Genomic DNA, 22666 nt, shown 5'->3' with positions numbered 1-22666 from the left:
TACCAATGCAAGAAGTTATGCTTAAGAGAAGAGGAAGGGACCCCCAATCTGAGACGGGAACACCAACACTGCTCATCAAGGGAAAGGATTTTGATATTTATTAAGCACCTACTATGTACTATACAGTTTATATACATTATTTTATTTAATCCTCACAACAACCCTGGGTGGTAGATGCTATGATCCCCATATGTTAGATCAAAAACAGAAGCTCAAATATCTTGCTCAAGGCAAAAGGTAGCAAAATGCCTGGCTAGATTTCTAACCTGAGTCAGTGTAATATCAAAAACTGTTCTTTCCACTATACCACGCTGCCTTTCCCATAGACTAGATGCTCACTAAGGGTTCTTCCAAGGCCTACACCCTCTAGCTCTGTAAACATCAGGGATTAATAACCATTCCTCACATTTGTATAGTGTTAGAGTTCTTAAAGCACCTTCACAAGATTTTACCTCATTTGATCTTCAAAACAATCCTGTGAATTTGGCAGGGCTGATCTTGGTACTTGAACCTGTCTTCTGATCCAAATACAGTGCTCTTCCCACTAAATCAAGATCCCTTTCAAAGGGGATCTTGTTTACTTCAGGGAATACTACAACCATGAGGCAAGGGGAAAAAATGATTGGAAAGCCCAAAAAGCAGAATCCCAACAAGCCAACAAGCAGAAAACTAAAATGAACCAAACGGCTCTCTTTTCGTGTTGACAATAATTTTCATAATGGGTCTTTTTATTTTTTATTTTTTGCTGCGTTGGGTCTTTGCTGCTATGCGCGGGCTTTCTTTAGTTGCGGCGAGTGGGAACTACTCCTCGTTGTGGTGCGCGGGCTTCTCGTTGTGGTGGCTACTCTTGTTGCAGAGCACGGGCTCTAGGCGCGTGGGTTTCAGTAGTTGTAGCGCACGGGCTTAGCTGCTCTGTGGCATGTGGGATCTTCCCAGACTAGGGATCGAACCCATGTCCCCTGCATTGGCAGGCGGATGCTCAACCACTGCACCACCAGGGAAGCCCCTTCATAATGGGTCTTGAAAAGCACTACAAGACGGTAAAGCACCAATCTAGTAATCAAATAAATTTTAAATTCTTTTTTTAACTAATAATTATTTACATCCCGGTTCTTTAAAAATCAGCAATCTGTGCCTGGTGCACATAACTCCATTACCCACTCATTTCCATCTGCACCTCTCTGCTATCCAAATCCTACCCTTTACTCTAGTTCTTTGCTCTGACTTTAGTCTACAATAGCACAAGTTACTTCATTCAATAAATTCAGAGTGCATGCTGCACACTAGGTACAGAGCAAGGGGTGAGGAAAAGACATGTAAACTAGTAATTCTGTCAGTAGAAGAGTTAAAATTAAAATGCCATGTGAATTCAAAGAAAGAACCCTCATTCCTTGAAGTGAAGTAGCCAGAAGGCTCCAGAATTACCGTATAAAACTAGGTCTTGAAAAATAAGTAATAAAGAAGTATAAAAGCAGAAAAGGAAAATTTTTAAGTAAACTGGGAAAACAGGGAACCAATATGGGGATTCATAAGAGGTTTTCCTGACTGAGACAGTGTGTGAGTGACAGTATCAGGAGATAAATCAGGAGTGATGCACTGGGACCACACTTTGGAAATGCCTGAAAAGGATTAAGGAATTTTGGTGGTTCAAAAAATAATGGCACATCGGGCTTCCCTGGTGGTGCAGTGGTTAAGAATCCACCTGCCAATGCAGGGAACATGGGTTCGAGCCCTGGTCTGGGAAGATCCCACATGCCGCGGAGCAACTAAGCCCGTGCGCCACAACTACTGAGCCTGTGCTCTAGAGCCCACGAGCCACAACTACTGAGCCCACGTACTACAACTACTGAAGCCGGCACACCTGCAGCCCGTGCTCCGCAACAAGAGAAGCCACCGCGATGAGAAGCCCGCGCACCACAACAAAGAGCAGCCCCCGCTCAACGCAACTAGAGAAAGCCCGCGCGCAGCAACAAAGACCCAACGCAGCCAAAAGTAAAGAAAGAAAGAAAAGAAAAAAAACAATGGCACATAGTAGGGACTTAATGATGATCCAGAGCTGTACTCTTGGTATACTCACTTGCACACAGGGATGCAGGAAGAGGAATGAATATGAGGTAGAAGGCAAAGAGTTAAGTTTAGGACACGCAGAGTTTGAAATGATAATCAGGACATCTAAAGGTTGTGTACCTAGAAGTACTGCCAGTACCTAATAGAGACTGAGTACATACCTAATGTTTTTGTTTTTATTTATTTTTGGCCGTGTTGGGCCTTCGTTGCTGCGCGCGGGCTTTTCTCTAGTTGCGGCGAGCAGGGGCTACTCTTCGTTGCGGTGTGCAGGCTTCTCATTGTGGTGGCTTCTCTTGTTGCAGAGCATGGGCTCTAGGCGTGTGGGTTTCAGTAGTTGTGGCACGCTGGCTCAGTAGTTGTGGCTCATGGGCTCTAGAGCACAGGCTCAGTAGTTGTGGTGGTGCACGGGCTGAGTTGCTCCGTGGCATGTGGGATCTTCCCGGACCAGGGCTCGAACCCAGGTCTCCTGCATTGGCAGGCGGATTCTTACCCACTGCGCCACCAGGGAAGCCCCATACCTAATGTTTATAGAACAGAATGACTATAACTCTGGAAAGGGCAGAGACCCACAGTTAGAGATCTGGGCATCATCCAGACACGATAAAGTCAAGTGGGTAAGAGCAAAGGGACACACATCTTTTTTTTTTTTTAATAAATTTATTTATTTATTTTTGGCTGCGTTGGGTCTTCGTTGCTGCGCGCAGGCTTTCTCTAGTTGCGGCGAGCGGGGGCTACTCTTTGTTGTAGTGTGCGGGCTTCTCATTGCGGTGGCTTCTCTTGTTGCGGAACACGGGCTCTAGGCTCGCAGGCTTCAGTAGTTGTAGCGCACGCGCTTAGTTGCTCCGTGGCACATGGGATCTTCTCGGACCCGGGCTCAAATCCGTGTCCCCTGCATTGGCAGGCGGATTCTTAACCACTGCGCCACGAGGGAAGCACATGTGCGCCACACATCTTTCATGCAATAAATATTTACTGTGTCAGACTTTTATGTGTGAAAGGGCCTTTAGTTCACAGATCTCTTTCCCACTTCTATTTTTAACTTCTCTGCTCCACATCATTACATACTGTGTTCATTAGTTGTTTCACATGGATATTACGTTTCACCTAGATTGCAAATTTTCTATATGCAGGATACTTTAAAATTCTTTTGGATACCATAAAACAGTATTAGACACATAACTAACACTGTTAACACTGAATGATAAACATGAATATCCAACCAAAAGACGAACCCATAACCCAAGCTGGATAAATGAGAACGGGCCATTTGAGAGGTGGAGGTTAAATGTATGGCCCACAGTAGTTCCTGCCAATCAGCTGCAGGGTTGCAACTATGACTTAAGTTTCCTATGTCCAGTTCACTTCCCCACTGCCACTGCCAGGTTTCTCGGGGAGCCTCTACGTACCTCCTAGTGACTAAGGCCGCTCAAACAACACACTTTTCAGGGCTTCCCTGGTGGCACAGTGGTTGAGAATCTGCCTGCTAATGCAGGGGACACGGGTTCGAGCCCTGGTCTGGGAAGATCCCACATGCCACGGAACAACTAGGGCCCGTGAGCCACAACTACTGAGCCTGTGCGTCTAGAGCCTGTGCTCCGCAACGAGAGAAGCTGCGATAGTGAGAGGCCCGCGCACCGCGATGAAGAGTGGCCCCCGTTTGCCGCAACTAGAGAAAGCCCTCGCAAGAAACAAAGACCCAACACAGCCAAAAATAAATAAATAAATAAAAATTAAAAACAAAAAAACAAAAAAAAAAACACACTTTTCACACTCTATCAGATGCCGAACACAAAGCACAGGGGGGACAAGGCAGTTGTAACTTTATTGAGGTTTTTTAATTAAAACGCTTCACAGTAGAGACCACAGCCTGCAAGGGGAGCAGCCTCTCAAATGTTTCCTGCCCCATGACTCATAGATTGAAGTAGAATGTGATTTATTCCCTATCTCCTTCAGTCTCGGTGGCTAAGGGGTGATGGATGGAAGCGGAGACAATGACCAAGAGGCAAGGATGAAAAACTCAGAAGGATCTCAACTTCAACCAGCTGAAATTTGTTTCACAGCTGCTGATCACCCAGTTCCACCAACCAGGAGTAAATTAAACATAGTTTTGCTACCAGCTGATTGCAACAGAAGGGGCTTTGCAGAACTTGGGCCTAGTTTGCACTAGTTGCCAACATCGCAGCTGCCAAAATCACCGAAGGAGGTTTTAGAACAGCTCCTCTACCCTCTCACTCCACTGGATGGGAGGCCCAGGCTTCAGCTCACACAGTAGTTCATCAAGCAGGCTTCATTTACGCTTCTTCTCCTGTGTGCTGGTGAACCAAGAGTCTAGGAGCTTCTTGCTGTAGTATAACTGCCAGGCATGCACTTGGACCACCAGCACCAACACCAGATACATGACGGAGACGGCAGAGAAACCAAAGAGGAAGCGGTAGGCCTTGCCATGGCGGTAGAGCTGCTGTGCAGCAGGGAACATCTCCATGCTGCCATATATGAGGGGAGCGATGGAAAAGAGCCCCATGCTGATCATGGAGAGCACCAGGTAGCTAATGTTGTTGCGGGGGAAGGAGAGGAGGCCCAAGAGGGAGGGCACAACGCTCAGCAAATAGGGGTACTCCCACTGATAGGGCGTGGCCACCTGATCATGCGACAAGAGCCTCAGGTGCCCCACGCTCATCTTGGCAACCAGCAGCAGCCATATGACCAGATGCACGTAGATCAGCTTCTTGATTTCATACTTGAGGGTCACACTGTGGGGCAGAGCAGAGGGAGAAGTACCTTTCATTCAAAATTTTCTGACCACCAACTCTACGTCAGGCAACTATACTGGACACTGGGAAACAGACGTGAATAAGGTATAGCTCCTGCCTGGAGGCTGGGAACAAGGTACACAGGAAGAAAAAAGTTAATTAAAAAATGAACTGGAAAAACTCTAGTAAATCTATGTTGCAAAATATACGGAATCAAAGGAAGGAGTAATGAATTCTGATTGAGATGAGTTGACTGAGAAGGCTGTCTGGACAAAGGTGTTACCTGAGCTAGGCTCTGAGACGTGGGTGGAGATGGACATTCCAAGCAGAGGTAACAGCACGCAGGCAAAAAGGCATAAGCATTTGTGTTCCAGGAGAGCAAATGGTTGAGTGTGGAAGGACTACATTGTGGTGGAGAAGGGAGTAGCAGGATATGAAGTTGCAAGGACTATCACTGAGTCACTTTAAAGACAGAAGAGTAACTCAGGGCTGTGTTTAGAAAGAGAACTCTGGGGAATTCCCTGGCGGTCCAGTGGTTAGAAATCTGGGCTTTCACTGCCAAGGCCACGGGTTCAATCCCTGGTCGGGGAACTAAGGTCCTGCAAGCCCCATGGTGCGGCCAAAAAAAAAAAAAATGAACGAGAACTCTGACTGTAGCATAGGAGGATAGCCTATGGAAGGAGGTATTGGCAGCAAGGAAACCAACTCAGGCTGCCCGTACTTCTCCAGCTAGAGTACATTTTTCATCTAAAGTAAGCATATTTTCTCTTATTCTTTGAATTCTCTCAGGTCCTAAATATATCCCCTTCACACCTTCATAGAGCAGAGTTTCTGCTCTAGACAGGCATGAAAACACTGGCTTTAAGTTGTGAGGTGTCCTTTAGACAAGGGTCTAAGGACAAGAATAAAGTGAGGTTTCAAAGAGCTTGTCATTAAGACGTGGAAAAGATTCTGGGAAATTTCAATGGATTTAAGTAAAGAAAATCTCTAAAAAATTTTTCTTTTTTAAAATATTCATTATAGAAAGTGCAGAAAGGTGGGGCAGGAGGGGAATCAGTCACTTGTAGACTTCAAGCTCCATGAAGGCAGGGACCAGTTTTGTTTGTCAATAAACTTTTTTATTGAAGGTATAACATGAATACAAAGACCAGGGCTGCTTTCGCTATTCCATCCTCAGGGCCTAGCACAATGCCTGATGGGTAGAAGCTCAATAAATATTTGTTGAACGAATAAACGAATGTAGAAATATCCCTTACGTGGGGGGTTTCATAAAACTCATTTGAGGCAGAGAAAGTCTGGACTTCAAGGTCCAAATCCCCAAAACAACCCAAAATATAACAGCTACCGCGTACTGGGCGGACTTACGTGCTAGATCTTATGCTACGCTCTTTACGCGATTATTGGCTCACTAACTCATCACCAAGACCGAAAAGGTAGATTAATTTTCCCTTGCCAGATAAGCAAACTGAGGCTCAATTAGAAATCAGGTTCCCGAGATCGGAGAGAGGGGCCAGCATCGCCGAGACACCGGAGCCCAGGCGGGGCCGTACCCCTCAAGGCACAGCGGGATCAAGGGGTGGAGCGCACAGGAGCGACGCGACTTCCCGGGATTGGGGGCCGACCCCGGGCCGTCGCAGGAGGAGGGGACTTGGCAGGTGCGCGAGAACGGGCTGGGGAGCAAGACCCTGAGGCCGGGCCGGCGTCGCGTCCCAGGCCCTGCGAGCTCCTCGCCTCACTTCATACCTCATCTGGTAGTGCGTGGCGACGCGCTCCCGGTGCTGAAAGTCGCTGCCGTCGGTGCCGGCCGCTCGCGGGCCTGCCCGAGACGCCATCTTCCCTGCCCAGAGCCCTGGAGCCCCTCACGCCGACCAGCTGCGGCGATTAGAGCGCCAACATGCCTGCCAACCCTACGCCGCCGCCGCAGCTCCGCCCACCCAACAGCCGAGCGGTTCTGTGAGGACAACTTCCGGCCTCTCTGTCTCCGGAGGACCGACTCTGTAGTCACGTCCCTGCGCACGCGCACACATACGCACATGCTTTTCTTCTCGGCCCCGCCCTGTCCGTCTCTCCCCAGCCTTTGAAGCGCGCAGAAAATTAAGCTCTGGCACGTTTTTCTTTTTGCCAAGGTCGGGAGCTGATACTCCACCCTCTCGAGCACTTACACTTTCTTTAACTCTAATTCGAGTTTAAGACGTCTCTGTTCCCACTTCACAGATGGAGAAACTGATGCCTGGAAGGGATCTGTGACTTTCCCAAGAGCGTGCATCTTTCACACTCAAAGTCTCAAAATATCTCCCCACGGATTAATCTTTGCAAGAAGAAACGGTAACTTTACAGTGGAGAAACCTGGCACGCACCCCGTTAACTAAGTAATCAAGTTAACTTGCCCAGGAGTGAGACAAACTGACTCCTTATGCCTCCTGCTAATATTGAGGACACAGCAGCACTGAAGTGATTTTCTTGCCCAAAATACTTAACCTGAATCTAATCATGAAGAGGTGACAGATAAACTCAAATTGAGGGACGTTCTACAAAATAACTGGATATACTTTTAAGAAATGTGAAGGCCATGAAAGAAAAAGAAATTAGGTAGAGGCAGAAAGCAGAGTAGTGGTTGCCAAGGAATGTGGTGATGATGGTTGCACAACTGTATGAATATACTTCATGCCACTGAACTGTGTACTTAAAGATCGTTAATTTTATGTTATGTACATTTTACCACAATAAAAAAATACATAAAATAAGAAAATTTCAAAATTGTTATCTGAAAAAACTGAAGTATCTTTTTATGTTTGAGTCATTTGTATTTCATTTCCCTGAACTGTGTTCGTATCCTTTGTCCATTTTTCTACTGCATTGTTGGTCTTGTTAATTTATATACAGATGGCAGAGAGAGAGAGAGAGAGAGAGAGATGACCTCTTGTCTATAATTTTAGTTGCCATATATTTTTCCTATTTATTGTACGTCTTTTGATTTACTCATGGTGTTACAATTTTAACATGTAGAATAGTTTTTTCATAAGGTTGAATATATAGTCTTTTCTTTTTTGGCTTCTCAATTTTGCTTCATAACTAGAGTCCGTCTCTATTCCAAGGTGCTCAAATGATTTTATGCATTTCAGCATTTGAGAACCATGCTCAGACATCTGCCTCCCAGACCAGAGGTGAGCGCCTCAAAGAGAGGGGTAAGAACCGAGTCATCAGGACTTCTCTGGTGGCGCAGTGGTTAAGAATCGGCCTGCAGGGGACACGGGTTCGATCCCTGGTCCGGGAAGACGCCACATGCGGCGGAGCAACTAAGCCCGTGCGCCACAACTACGGAGCCTGTGCTCTAGAGCCCGCAAGCCACAACTACTGAGTCAGTGTGCCACAACTACTAAGCTCGCGTGCCTAGAGCCCGTGCTCCACAACATGAGAAGCCACCGCAATGAGAAGTCCGTGCACCGCAACGAAGAGTAGCCCCTGCTCACCGCAACTAGAGAAAGCACGCGCACAGCAACGAAGACTCAACGCAGCCATAAATAAATAAATAAATAAATAAATAAATAATGCTTGCTGAATACATAAATTATGAATGAGCCAAAACCATCCTCTTCTCCTAAGCACTGTGAAGAATCCTCAGGTTCACCAAGCATTCCTCCATCCCCCACAGACACTCTCTGGCTTTAGCTTGTGCTTATCCTTTTCTTTTCTGTGTGTGATTTCCATGATGTTCATCAGGGCTTCTGAGTCAGACTACTTCTGAGTCATCCATTGGCTTATCATGAGACACTAGGCACATGTTGGATGTTCAATAAATATTTGAGGCATGAATGTCCAAGGCAGGGGCCCCAACCCTTTCCCCAGAACTTCCTCCCTGAAGTATTGGTACTTCTCTTCTGGCTCTTGGTCTGTCTTGAAGTTTAGTGATTTGTGTTCCTGTCTCCTCACCCTGCTCATTATCTTCTCAAATCCTTTGCACTGATGTTTCCTTTGCCTTGAATGCCCCAGGACTTCAAAAGACTGGATTCCAGTCCCGGGTGGAACACTATAGACTGAATGTTTGTGTCCGCCCCCGCCTTGCCCCCATTTGTATGTTGAAACCTAATCCCCAATGTGATGATATTTGGAGGTGGGATTTGGGGGTGGCGGGATTAGTGTACTTATCAAAGAGACTCCCTTGCTCCTTCTACCAGGTGAGGACACAGAGAGAGGACAACTCTCTGTGAACCAGGAAGAAGGTCTTCACCAGAGACCAGAACTACCAGCACCTTGATCTTGGACTTAGCCTCCAGAACTATGAGAAATAAGTTGCTTATTAGCCACCAGTTTATGGTATTCTGTATAGCAGCCCAAACACACCAAGACACTCCAGGTTTTGAAAAGACTGACTTCTCATCAGTCAGGATTTAGCTGAAAGCTCACCTCTGAGGCCTTTCTTAAGCCCACAGACCAATCTAGCTCTCCAGCCATTTGCTATCATATCACCTTGTGTTGTTTTCTTCCCAGAACATCATTATCTGAAATTATCTTGATTATTTGCATATTTGTTCATGGTCTGAGTTCCCCCTTCCTCCAGGAATGTCAGCTCCTTGAAGTGTGGGACAAGGCTGTGTTGTTTCCTGCTGTATTCTCAGACCCTAGGAGGGCTGGCTCACGGTAAGTGCCTAATAAGTATTTGTTCAGTGAATGAATGATGGTTGCCTGAAAGCTTTTATAGGGAAGGATTTAGATATAAGTAATAGGATGATGATGATGATGATGATTATAGCTATTTATTGAGCCTGATGGGTGCACTAAACTTTATATCAAGTACTTTTCACGATTATCTCATCTAATCTTCATGACAACCCAGTGGGGTAGGAACTATTTTTAATGCCCATTTGTTAGATCCAACTGAAGCTTAGATGAGTTACATCACACAGCTAGTGCCAGACTGCTGGTTTTCAAAATAGGGTCCCTAAGTAGCCACAGTGTCAGCATCAGCTTGGAAACTCTTAGAAATACACTTTCTTAGGCCCCACCCCAGACATACTGAGTCAGAAACTCTGCGGTGGAGGCCAGCAATCTAATTTTTAACAAGCCTTCCATGTGATTCTGATGCAGTAGTGTGAAAAACCCAACTCTAAAAGAAAGGTGAGGTTGAACTCTTTTTTTTTAAAACAGCTTTATGGAGATATAATCCATATACCACACACGCTTAGGTGTACAATCCGATGGTTTTAGTGTATTTGCAGGGTTGTACAACCTCCAAATAGACTTAGCACAATCATCAAAGTAGATTGTGTTTAGATTACTAGATTAGAACTTTTTCTGGGCTCCCCTGAAAGAAACCCCATGCCCACTAGCAGTCCCCATTCCCCTTCCACTCTCCAGCCCCTCTAAACAACCACTAATTAATTTTTTGTCTTTATAGTTTTGTCTATTCTGGACATTTCATACAAGTGGAATGATACAAGTATGTATGTGATCTCTTGTGACTGGCTTTGCATAATGTTTGCATAATAAATCCCTTGTGATTTCACTTTGCATAATGTTTTCAATGTTTTTCCATGTACTGTAGTAGCATAGATCCTTTCGATTGACAAATAATATTCCATTTATGGATATACCACAGTTTTTTATCCATTCATCAATTGACGAACATTTGGGTTGTTTCTACATTTTGCCGGTTATGAATAACACTATGAACTTTCTCGTGTATGAGTTTTTGTGTGGACATAGATTTTCATTTCCCTTGGAGATATATATATAACTCCAAATATTATGTATATGTAGAACTGCTGGGTCATAGATCTTACACTCTTAACCACTACACATTTCAGCTAGTCTTTATTATTATTATTAAATTATCTGCTATTATTAAATAATTATATTATCAATAACACCAATATTTGTTTCTATCTATTAAGTATCTCTGTTGCAAAGCCCTTTACTTTTATTATTACAAATCCTTACCTCGGTCAGGATCATTAAGACAGGAATCATTATCTCTGTTGAAGAGGTGAGAGAAACTGGGGCTCAGGAGGTTAAGGGAACTTGTCTACACTCCAACAGCTAACATGGGTAGAGCTGGGACCACCATGCACACCTGACTGTTTCCTGTGCCCTCTGTGCCCAGTACCATGTCCTGGGCCATACCCTGCCCCAGATCTTTCGAAACATGCCTCCACCCCTCCTTTCTGGCTTTTTCTGGAAGTGAGGCTGGCTTGACATCCCAAGGGTGAGAGCTGCACACTCAGTGCCTGTGCTCTTTTCCAGCTGGGGCTGGAGGCCAGGGGAGGGGCTGCCCTGGGAGCTGGAAATAAAATGGAGGGAGGGCTGGGCCGAGCAGGGCAGTATTGGAAGGTTAGGAGGCTGGGAAGCAGGAGGTAAGGAGTTTCTTATTCTGGGTTTTTTGTTTTGGTTTGGTTCTGGCTCCTAGAGAACCGGTGAGGTGGGGCTGGGTGGAGTTTTGCTATTGGGAGTGAGGAGGGAGGCTGAAGCAAGCTGATGTGGGTAGTGCTAAGTGGGGGAGAGGGCTTTCACAGACAGGCTGGCCTGGGGTGTCCCCTGCATTGTCAGAAGGAAAGACTGGGGAGGGGGCTTCGTTCCATGCACTCCTTGAGCCCCTGGCTCTGAGGCAGGCCCTGTCTGTACGGGGGCTGGGAAAGGGAGAACATCTCAGGGCGAGGCACCCAAGGAGCGGGGCTGCTATGGCAGAAGCAGACACTGAGGCCCACTTGGCTAGGAAGAAGGAAGGGCAAAGATGAAGGGGAAATTCTGTGAGCCGTCTAAGAAGGCTTTCCGAGCCGTGGAAAAGTGAAACTCGGGCTTCAGGGCTGCAAACGTTTAGCCCTGGGCCAAGGGAGGCATTACAGGCGGAGGAACTGCCTGCAGGAGGGCTTGGAGCCTGCAGGAGCTTTATCGAGCAGGCTCAGGAGAGAAGGGCGGGCAGGTCAGCCCAGGGCCGTCGGCTAGTGCCCAGAATGGCTGCCAGCAGCCTTGAGCCACAGTGGCTGTGTACATTTAAGTTAGTTAACATTCAATAAAAATAAAAATCCAGCTCCTCAGTTGTACTGCCACACTTCAAGTGCTCAATCGCCATGTGGGGCTAGCAGCTCCAGTATTGGAGAGAACGGATATAGAACGGTTCCATCATGGTAGAGAGTCTCTGGCCAGCAGGAACCCTCAAGAGGGGTTCAGATTGCTCAAGTACCCACTGGAGAGAGCAGGCTTAGGCTGGGTTGCCTGGCCTGGGAGGTCTCTGAGCAACAGGTCAGGGAAGGTCCCCAGCAGTGCAAGGTGGTGTGACTCGCCTCCTGCCAGCGTAAAGTGGACTCTGCCCCCAGGACAGGAACTAACCAGGCAGGGCCTCTTCAGTCCCAACTTGTGAACCCTGATCAGTGTGACCAGAGCCAGGGTCAGAGAAACATGGAGTGAGTGGTGCCGGGGAGGGAGGAGCGGCTGCGGAGCAGGGCTGAGCCTGGGCACTAAGGGGGTCTCCAGCTTGGTCACGGTGGCGTACATGGGTGGGACAGGGGAAGGGCTGGGGGAGGTGTGTGTGTGAGTTGCTAGGGGAGACCAGAGCAGAGGCTTGATGGATGGAGGTTGGGTTGCTCTGTGTCAAAAGACAAGAGAGAGGGAACCCTCCCATCCCCACCTAAGGAGCTGTCTCTGCTTCCTTCCCAGGCCCAACACTGTCCAGCTGACGAGGATGGAGTACGCCATGAAGTCCCTCAGCCTTCTCTACCCCAGGTCCCTCTCCAGGTGAGGAGAGCCAAGCATGCAAGGGAAGGGGAGCTACTGTGAGCTGTAGGGCAGACCTTCTTGAACTTTGATGGGCACATAAGTCACCTGGGCGTCTTGTTCAAATGCAGGTGCTGATTCAGGAGGTCTGGAGTGGGACCCAAGATTTGCCCCTCCCACAAGCCCCCAAGAGATATTAATGCTGCTGTCTCTCCCCACCCCGAGTCCCCCATATCACACATTGAGTAGAAAGAGGTAGATACTGCTTGATGCTTTCATTATTGATCTCATTTAAACCTCACCACAACTTTGGGAAGTGGGGATTATTATGCCAAATTAATAGATGGGGAAACAGAGGCACAGGGTGGGCTCTCTCAGTCACCTAGCAAATGGGTAGTGGAGCCAGGATTCGAACTTGGGTCTGCCTGACTCCAAAATCTAGGTTCACTGCACTCCTTTTGTTCTACATCGTGTATCTGAGTTCAAAACTGTCTTATATTGACCTCAGCTTTGCCACTTTGTCTCACATTACAGGTGAGAAGAATGAGGCTAAGAGAGGAAAGTGGTAATTGGGCAAATGTGGGGTAGTCTTCTATCATTGGCTACTTGTCACGGTCTGAAACCCAGCAGTGTCAATATCACTTGGGAACTCATTACATACATAAAATCTCAGAACCTACCCAGACCTACTGAATCAGAACCTGCATTTTAACAAGATCACCAGGGGACTGATGTGTCCACTAAAGTTTAAGATGCACTGATCCAGAGACTTCCCTGGTGGTCCAGTGGGTAAGACTCCGTGCTCCCAATGCAGGGGGCATGGGTTCAGTACCTGGTCGGGGAACTAGATGCCACATACATGCCAAAACTAAGAAGTCCGCATGCTGCAACTAAAGATCCCGCGTGCCGCAACTAAGACCTGGCACAGCCAAAATAAATAAATAAATAAATATTAAAAAAAAAAAAAAAAAAAGATGCAGCAATCCAGCAGGCTTTTGAGGAAGACTATCTAGAGCAGGTCTGGTGGGTGGTAGGGGAGGAGGAATATGATGAGCTCAGCCTGGAGGATTGGGAGAGTAAGTTACCCTGCTGTGCGCTGAGGGCTGGGAGGCATCAGACAGCTCATTCTGATGCTCCATATGGCCTCCAGGTACGTGGCAGTCAGCACCTCGGTGGTGACCCAGAAGCTGCTGTCAGAGCCCAGCCCGGAGGCCCCCAGGGCCCGGCCCTGCAGAGTAAGCAGTGCTGACCGGAGTGTGCGGAAGGGCATCATGACACACAGCCTTGAGGACCTCCGCCTCAAGGTAGGAATGGGCCTGCCTCTGCACAGCCCTCTATGGGGACCTTGGCTGAGAGCCGGCCCCAACAGCTGCCTCTGCATCATGAGCCAGGGGTTCAGCAGGGGTGGAGTTCATGGCTTAGATGGTGAAAAGATTTCCTTTCTAATGGCACTCCAGTGGGCTTGTAGTGCCCACCTGGAGTCCTGTCTGTCTGTTGACAGGGGGAGGGCAGTACATTACCGTCTGATACTAACAATAGGTCAGTGGTATTTTTGGAGTCTATTTTTCTTACTGGAGGGACCCTTAGGTTCCCTTTTCCAGTAGTACTTAAACTTGTAGAAGTGCCCAGAAGTTGGGGTATTGTGCAAGATTTTAGAGATTCCCTTCCCTATCTCCTTCCCTTACCTTCATGCAGGGCAATTCTCCTTCAATCTGTCTCCTACATTGGCCTTCCACGCAAAGCTTTGTTAACAGCTGTGGAAGACTTTCTTCAAACTTTTGATTAGCTGGGACTTCCCTGGTGGTCCAGTGGTTAAGACTTCCTGCTCCAATGCAGGGGGCACAGGTTCAATCCCTGGTTAGGGAACTAGGATCCCACATGTCCCTCGGCACGGTCAAAAAAAAAAAAAAAAAAAAAGTAAAACTTATTGATCAGGTAAGCTTCCAGAGAGGAAACCAAGGACACACAGCTCTTGTGGGTGGTAGTAACATTGGGCAAGAATGACACCCTTCCCCATTTCCATGCTCCCCCTACACTTGGTTGGGGGTAACTTGTCCTAATCTTTCCTTCTTCTTTTTTTTTTTTAATTAATTAATTAATTTATTTATTTTTGGCTGTGTTGGTCTTCGTTTCTGTGCGAGGGCTTTCTCCAGTTGCGGCAAGCGGGGGCCACTCTTCATCGTGGTGCGCGGGCCTCTCACTATTGCGGCCTCTCTTGTTGCGGAGCACAGGCTCCAGACGCACAGGCTCAGTAGTTGTGGCGCACGGGCCTAGTTGCTCCGCGGCATGTGGGATCTTCCCAGACCAGGGCTTGAACCCGTGTCCCCTGCATTGGCAGGCGGATTCTCAACCACTGCGCCACCAGGGAAGCCCATCTTTCCTTCTTATAAAGACACCTTTTCTTCTTACAAGTCATAGTGGATTATGGCCCACTCTAATGCCCTAATTTTAATATAATTACTTCTTTAAAGACTCTATCTCCAAATATAGTCACATTCTGAGGTACTGGGATTAGGACTTCAACATATGAATTTTGGGGGGATACCATTCAGCCCATAATACATACAAATCAACTGAATAGAACTGAGAGTCCAGAAATAAATCCATGTATCTGTGGTCAATTGATTTTTAACAGGATGCCAAGACTATTCAATGGAGAAAGAATAGTCTTTTCAACAAATATTCCTGAGACAATGGGCTATCCAAATGCAAAAGAATGAAGTTGGATCCCTCCCTCATACTACATATAAAATTAATTCAAAGCAGATCAAAATGTAGAGCTAAAACTATAAAACCCTTAGAAGAAAAAAAAAAAAAAAAAATCCCTTAGAAGAAAACATAGGTATAAGTGTTCATAACCTTGGTTTCTTAGATATGGCACCAAAGCACAAGTAACCAAAGGGAAAAAAGTTGGACTTTATCAACATTAAAAACTTCTGTGCATCAAAGGACACTATCAAAAAAAATGAAAAGATAACCCACAGAATGGGAGAAAATATTTGCAAATCACATATCTGATAAGGGTCTAGTATCAAGAATATATAAAGAGGGCTTCCCTGGTGGCGCAGTGGTTGAGAGTCTGCCTGCTAATGCAGGGGACGCGGGTTCGGGCCCTGGTCTGGGAAGATCCCACATGCCGCGGAGCGGCTGGGCCTGTGAGCCACGACTGCTGAGCCTGCGCGTCTGGAGCCTGTGCCCCGCAACGGGAGGGGCCGCGATAGTGAAAGGCCCGCGCACCGCGATGAAGAGCGGTCCCCGCACCGCGATGAAGAGTGGCCCCCACTTGCCGCAACTGAAGAAAGCCCTCGCACGAACCGAAGACCCAACACAGCCAAATAAATAAATAAATAAATAAATAAAGTAGCTATAAAAAAACAAACAAACAAACAAACAAAAAATATATATATATATATCAGTTCCTTTAAAAAAAAAAAAAAAAAAAAAAAAAGAATATATAAAGAACTCTTAAAACTCAATAAAAAGACGATCCAGTTGAAAATGGGCAAAGAATCTAAGTAGATGTTTCTCCAAAGAAGATGTACAAATGGCTGATAACACATGAAAAGATGCTCAGCATCCTTAGTCATTAGGGAAATGCAAATCAAAAACATTTCATATCGCTAGAATGGCTAAAATAAAAGACAGACTAACAAGTGTTGGTGAGGATGTAGAGAAATTGCTGTTGGGAATGTAAAATCATGCAACAGCTTCAGAAAACAGTTTGGTATTTCCTTAAGAAGAGTAAACATAGAGTTATTATATGACTCAGCCATTCCAATCCTAGGTATATATCCAGGAAAATTGAAAAGACATGTCACACAAAAATTTATACATGAATGTGCATAGCAGCATTATTCATAATACTCAAAAAATAGAAACAACCCACATGTCCATCAATTGAAGAATGGATTAAAAATGTGGTATATCTATTTAGTAGAATATTATTCAGCCATAAAAAGTAAAGAATCATGCTGCAACATAGATGAACCTTGAAAACTTGTTAAGTGAAAGAAGCCAGTCTAAAGAGACCACACATTGTATGATTCCACTTATATGAAATGTCCAGAATAGACAGATCCACAGAGATGGACAGAAGAGGAGAGGTTGCCAAGGGCTAGGAAATGAGGAGTGACAGCTAATGGGGCTAGGTTTCTCTTTGGGGTAAAAATGGGGTTGAAAATGTTTTGAAATTATATGGTGGTGGTAGTTGCACAACTTTATGAATATGCTAAAAACCACTGGATTGTGTACTTTAAAAGAGTGAATTTTATGGCATGTGAATTATATCGCAATTAAAAATGACATGTGTGACTCCCATTATATTTTTTTAAGATTTATTTTTTATTTTTTGGCTGTGTCGGGTCTTAGTTGTGGCCCGCGGGATCTTCGTTGAGGCATGAGGGATCTTTCATTGTGGTGCATGGGCTTCTCTCTAGATGTGGCATGCGGGTTTTCTCTTCTCTAGTTGTGGCATGTGGGCTCCAGGGTGTGTGGGCTCTATAGTCTGCAGCATGCGGGCTCTAGTTGAGGTGCACGAGCTCAATAGTTGTGGCACGTGGGCTTAGTTGCCCCACGGCATGTGGGATCTTAGTTCTCTGACCAGGGATCGAACCCGCATCCCCTGCATTGCAAGGCGGATTCTTTACCACTGGACCACCAGAGAAGTCCCTCCCATTATATTTTTATTGGACAGCATTATTCTAGAATATTAACCATGAAGTCAGATACCAAGGGATACTATAATATAGGTTCTTTGGATGGTGATCCCACAGCAAGAGCCCTGGGTTCCAGTCCCATCCCATAAATCCCGGCCCACTAGTGTGTGTGTGAGGTGTGCCAGCTGAGGTGTGTGATGTGGGTCTTCCCCATACCAGCTCTGTGGCTACATGTGATGGCAGAAGCATCACTTACCTTATTCTCCAGGTCCAGGATACCCTGATGCTGGCAGACAAGCCTTTCTTCCTGGTGCTGGAGGAAGATGGCACAACTGTAGAGACAGAAGAGTATTTCCAATCCCTGGCAGATGACACCGTATTCATGGTCCTCCATAAGGGGCAGAAATGGCAGCCCCCATCAGAGCAGGTGACGTCCCACCGGTCAGGGAGAATACTGGGAGCTTAGGAGAAATCCTTGAGGGGTGCCAACCACATGCTTGTCTTGATGCAGGGCACTAGGTACCAAGTCTCCCTCTCCTGTAAGCCTGCCGAGAAGATCGATGTGGCCCGAGTAACCTTCGACCTGTACAAGGTGAACCCACAGGACTTCATTGGTTGCCTGAACGTGAAGGCGACTCTCTATGGCACATACTCCCTTTCCTATGATCTGCGCTGCTACGGGGCCAGACGCGTCATGAAGTGAGTGAATTGGGATTAGCTGGGTACAGGCTGGGTACACAGCAATGGGAGAGGCCCTATCTTCCCCCATGCACCTCAGACTTCTTGGAGCCTGGGCCTGGTGTTGATGCTGACAAAGCATGACAATTAGCATTTGTCTAGGACTTTATGGCTGAATTCATGCTTTAGTTTATAGTAGTATATGCCAAAGGGATACATATACTCCTGCTGGTGGAACCTGGATACATTTAGCTTTTCTAATTACCTTCCACTATAACAACTAATTATTTTTCACCTAAAGTAGCAAGTTTTCCTAAGTAGTCTTCTAATCTTTTGAAAAATGAACATGTGTCAAAAATTTTATTGAACTCAACTAGTGAGAGAACCAGCAAGAAGTTACAATCAGTTCAAAATCCCACCCATACATAGATCCAACAAGAATGCTGAGCTATTTATAAATACAAAATTGGATTTTTCCATGGGGGTGGGAGGGATGAAATAACTGTCCTTCCATAGAACGGAATTAATTTGTATGTCTATGGACAATAGTCATTTGTATCATCTAATGAACTTTAAAAGAAACTTTTTACTTTACTTTTGAAAGTCTAATCAAGTATCACAGGAAGCATGGGAATATGTTTAATCATAAGACAAGTACTGTTATGGTAGTGGTTTCCAAATTCAGCTATTCCAGTGGTGCTCTAGAGAATTCTTACCTCATTAGGCGGATGTAGCCACTGAGGCAGAGGCATCCAAATAGTCGAAAACCACAAAGCTGGCCTCTTGCCAGTTACTTCTGACAGACGCTACTCCTCCCCAGTTGCTTCATTTAGTGTTTACTGAGCACTCTCTGTGTCCTGGCCCTATGCTATGAGCTAGAGACACAGAGATAAATAAGATGTCAGAACAAGCTCCATGAGGGCAAGAATTGCTGTTGCCTCCAATACCTTGGTGAATGCTGGTACGTAGCAATAATTCAAATAACTGTACAATGAATGAAGATACATATGATCCTCATTCTCAGGGGCTTCTGAGAAATCCTACTCCTTCCAGAGTTCTGCCAGAACGTATGTAGCTAGAGCATACCAGACCTTCTTGGCTTTCCGAGTTTATTCTCTGCATTCCCAGTCTGCAGATGAGGGACCTGAGGCCGTGTGGTTCTGCCTGCCAGAGATAACACTGAGCGGCAGGCTTGAGCCTCGTTCTATGGCAAGAAGTTCCATTTTCCTCTTATACCATATCTTATACCTCTCTTGATCTGGGCTTGCTGCCAGCAGTTTGCAAATTGCAAAAGCTAGAGCAAGAAGTTTCAGCCTTTAAACTCAGTCCATCTAGGGGAAGTGGGACCCTCAGAGCTAAACACAGTAGGCATATTGGTCCCAAAAGAAAAACAAAAAACAACAGCAAGCTGGAATCAGTGGAATGACTTAGTGGCATCAGCAAGTGTTTTTTCTTTAATGGTGGTAAAATACACATACCATAAAATTTACCATTTTAACCACTTTTTTTTTAAGTATAAAATTCAGTGACATTAAGTACATTCACAGTGTTGTGCAACAGTTACTTGTGCCTCTATTTCCAGAACTTTTTCATCATCCCTAACTGTAACTCTGTACCCATTAAACACTAACTCTCCACACCCGCTTCCCCCAGCCCTGCTAACCTCTGTTCTACTTCCTGTCTCCGTTAATTTTCCTATTCTAGGCAACTCATGTAAGTATAATCATACAATACTTGCCCTTCTGTGTCTGGCTTATTTCACTTAGCATAATGTTTTCAAAGTTCATCCATATTGTAGCATGTGTCAGAATTTCATTCCTATTTATGTCCAGAGAGCTGGTTTGAAGCCTCAGTTCTCTAATTTGAGAAATGGGTATACTTCTCAGGTTTCACCTTTAAATTTTTTAAGTATTTTCATGTACAGATGTTTATGATTCTAATTGTCTTTCTGCCCCCCTCCACCTCAGCCATAATATAAGTTCCTTTACTGAATGAAGGTTAATAGAAGACAAGTTTTAATATCAGCCAGAAAGAATTTATTTTCCTTTTGTTTTCTTCTCCCTGATCCCCCCTAGGACTAGACACCCCTAGTGAGCCTCACCTATCTCTTTCAAACAGATCTGGATAAGAATTTGGTTAAAGTAGTGAAGCATTCAACCAGCTAGTCTTGATCCTACGTTTCCCCTTCTCTTCTACATATCAGGTCCTATGTTAAGTGATTTATGTTATTTCATCTTCCTAACCCTGTGTGGGATCAAAATGGTATGATCTCATTTTACAGATGAGGGTGCCGAAGCTCAGAGCTATAGAGGTTTGCCAAGGTTGCCACAGCTAATGAAACTGAATTAGAACTCAGGCCTGTCTGACTGGAGTTCTGTCCTCAGTACACTGCAACACCAGACATGGAGATCTTCACGTCCAGCACTCTGAAAATTAGCTAGACTACAAATGACTTGGAAACACTTCTGTCTAGAGCAGAGGTTGTGAAGGGCAGAGTCATGTGACAGAGATCAGTCTGGCTGGCCCAAAGTAGCATTAGAAAAATAAAAGGCCTTGTTAAATGAGCTTGAATTTTGCACGAGAAGAGGGAGGTTGTGGACGTCTCAGTTAAGGTACGATTGCAGGTAACACTGTAGACCCTGTCCTATTTGCTGAGGGAGGGCAGCATCTGTTCTGTTTGCACATCACTCTACAGTTTATGAAGTTATGAACGCAGCGTGGGGGAGCAGGCATTTAGGGGAAGCAGGAAGGGGCTTTCTTTGTGTTTTGACCCTAGTGCCTTCTCATCCCACCCAGAGAAGCTCTCCGCTGGGCCCTCTTCAGCATGCAGGCCACAGGCCACGTGCTGCTCGGCACCTCCTGTTACCTGCAGCAGCTCCTGGATGCCACAGAGGGAGGGCAGCCTCCCAAGAGCAAAGCCCCATCCCTCATCCCGACCTGTCTGAAGATACTGCAATGAAAGCCCAGCCAAGGACTAGACCGGGGACCCCATGCTCAGCTGGTAGCACCCACAAGCCTGGCAGCTAGACAGCTTCTTACCTTCCCAACACCTCCCTCAGCCCCACAGGAACATGAATGATGAAGCAGGGGGAAGGGCCGGAAACCTGGGCTGGGCTGGCCAAAGGAGACCTGAGGGCTCTTGGCCTGGCCTGGCTCCTTCCTGCCCCAGGTAGCTTAGCGGGCCAAGACTGGTCACCAGCAGGCTATGGCAGGAAGGCTGTCCCTCAGCAACCTGTCTTCACGTGCTGCACTTTCATTACACTGCCTACCTCCTGGCCTCCCATCCCAAATGCTCCTGAGTGAATTGTCAACCCACTCGTGTATGATATTAGAGAGTTCGCAATAAATTATTTACGCTGATACATCTTCTTTGCTTCTGTTCTTTGCGAGGTGAGGGTGGGGTTCTATCTGGAAAGTTGGTAAGGTCTAAGGGAAGAGAGAACTCTGTTGTCAAACCATTCTCCATAATGTGGGGTTATAGGAAACAGCACTTTTTCTACCAAAAAAACAAACAACAAAAAAAAATTACAGTTAATTCTGAAATTAATGTCTGCTTAATCTGAGGCTTGAGCAGATCATGTAATCAATATGGTAAATGACAATTTCCAAAATAAGTTTGCCTACCAGAAGGACTTTGGGAACACAAAAGAGCCAGAATTGCCAAAGCAATCCTGAGGAAAAAGAACAAAGCTGGAGGCATAACCCTCCCAGACTTCAGACAATACTACAAAGCTACAGTAATCAAAACAGCATGAGGGCTTCCCTGGTGGCGCAGTGGTTGAGAATCTGCCTGCCAATGCAGGGGACACGGGTTCGAGCCCTGATCTGGGAAGATCCCACATGCTGCGGAGCAACTAGGCCCGTGAGCCACAGTTACTGAGACTGTGCGTCTGGAGCCTGTGCTCCGCAACAAGAGAGGCCGTGACAGTGAGAGGCCCACGCATGGCGATGAAGAGTGGTCCCCACTTGCCGCAACTAGAGAAAGCCCTCGCACAGAAACGAAGACCCAACACAGACAAAAGTAAATAAATAAATAAATAAATAATAAAAATAAAGGAATTCCTTAAAAAAAAAAAAAAGCATGGTATTGGCACAAAAATAGACATATGGATCAATGAAAGGAAATAGACAGCCCAGAAATAAACCCATACCTACAGTCAATCTTCGACAAAGGGGGTAAGAATATACAATGGAGAAAAGACAGTCTCTTCAATAAGTGGTGCTGGGAAAACTGGACAGCTCCATGTAAAAGAATGAAATTAGAACATTCTCTAGTACCATATACAAAAGTAAACTCAAAATGGATTAAAGACCTAAATGTAAGACTGGATACTATAAAACTCCTAGAGGAGAACAGAGGCAGAACATTATTTGACATAAATCGCAGCAATATTTATTTTGGATCTGTCTCCTAGAATAATGGAAATAAAAGCAAAAATAAACAAATGGGACCTAAACAAACTCAAAAGCTTTTGCACAGCAAAGGAAACCATAAACAAAACAAAAAGACAACCTCCAGAGTGGGAGAAAATATTTGCAAAAGATGCAACTGACAAGGGCTTAATTTCCAAAATATAAAAACAGCTTATATAGCTCAATATCAAAAAAACCAAACAACCCAATCAAAAAATGGGCAGAAGACCTAAATAGACATTTCTCCAAAGAAGACATATAGATGGCCAGTAGGCACATGAAAAGATGCTCAACATTGCTAATTATTAGAGAAGTGCAAATCAAAACTACAATGAAGTATCACGTCACACCAGTCAGAATGGCCATCATCAAAAAGTCTACAAATAATAAATGCTA

The 22666-nt window shown here is 45.6% G+C and overlaps 2 protein-coding genes across 4 annotated transcripts; one reads left to right on the top strand and one right to left on the bottom strand.

The window, feature by feature from the left end:
* Window positions 1-3870: 3870 nt before the first annotated feature.
* JAGN1 (jagunal homolog 1) lies at window positions 3871-17513 on the bottom strand. Of its 2 annotated transcripts, none has more exons than XM_059940359.1 (2): window positions 17436-17513; window positions 3871-4817 (listed from the first exon to the last, which is right to left on the bottom strand). In XM_059940359.1, exon 2 carries the CDS (start codon window positions 4742-4744, stop codon window positions 4355-4357), a length of 390 nt encoding a protein of 129 aa, XP_059796342.1. In that variant the 5' UTR covers window positions 4745-4817; window positions 17436-17513; the 3' UTR covers window positions 3871-4354. The 2 variants fall into 2 exon arrangements, with proteins under 2 accessions (XP_059796342.1, XP_059796343.1); XM_059940360.1 differs by lacking the exon at window positions 17436-17513 and adding an exon at window positions 6561-6761.
* On the top strand, window positions 11144-21219 carry CIDEC (cell death inducing DFFA like effector c). Of its 2 annotated transcripts, none has more exons than XM_059940358.1 (6): window positions 11144-11167; window positions 12468-12545; window positions 13675-13828; window positions 17448-17606; window positions 17691-17878; window positions 20654-21219. In XM_059940358.1, the coding sequence occupies exons 2-6, from the start codon at window positions 12493-12495 to the stop codon at window positions 20814-20816; spliced, it is 717 nt and encodes a 238-aa protein (XP_059796341.1). In that variant the 5' UTR covers window positions 11144-11167; window positions 12468-12492; the 3' UTR covers window positions 20817-21219. The 2 variants fall into 2 exon arrangements, with proteins under 2 accessions (XP_059796341.1, XP_059796340.1); XM_059940357.1 differs by lacking the exon at window positions 11144-11167 and adding an exon at window positions 12197-12214.
* Window positions 21220-22666: the final 1447 nt, after the last annotated feature.

This window comes from Balaenoptera ricei, chromosome 11 (assembly GCF_028023285.1).
Source record: "Balaenoptera ricei isolate mBalRic1 chromosome 11, mBalRic1.hap2, whole genome shotgun sequence".
In the NCBI taxonomy this organism is placed as follows: Eukaryota; Metazoa; Chordata; class Mammalia; order Artiodactyla; family Balaenopteridae; genus Balaenoptera; species Balaenoptera ricei.
The sequence above is the reverse complement of the archived record's forward strand: the minus strand, read 5'-3'. Positions and strand labels throughout refer to the sequence as shown.

Bases quoted from the DNA above. Each gene is read 5' to 3' on its own strand.
- CIDEC (XM_059940357.1), top strand. The intron at 13,829-17,447 runs GTAGGAATGGGC...CTTATTCTCCAG, and splicing joins TTGAGGACCTCCGCCTCAAG to GTCCAGGATACCCTGATGCT. The intron at 17,607-17,690 runs GTGACGTCCCAC...GTCTTGATGCAG, and splicing joins GGCAGCCCCCATCAGAGCAG to GGCACTAGGTACCAAGTCTC.
- JAGN1 (XM_059940360.1), bottom strand. From the start codon at position 6,649: ATGGCGTCTCGGGCAGGCCCGCGAGCGGCCGGCACCGACGGCAGCGAC. The intron at 4,818-6,560 runs GTATGAAGTGAG...TCTGCCCCACAG, and splicing joins GCCACGCACTACCAGATGAG to TGTGACCCTCAAGTATGAAA.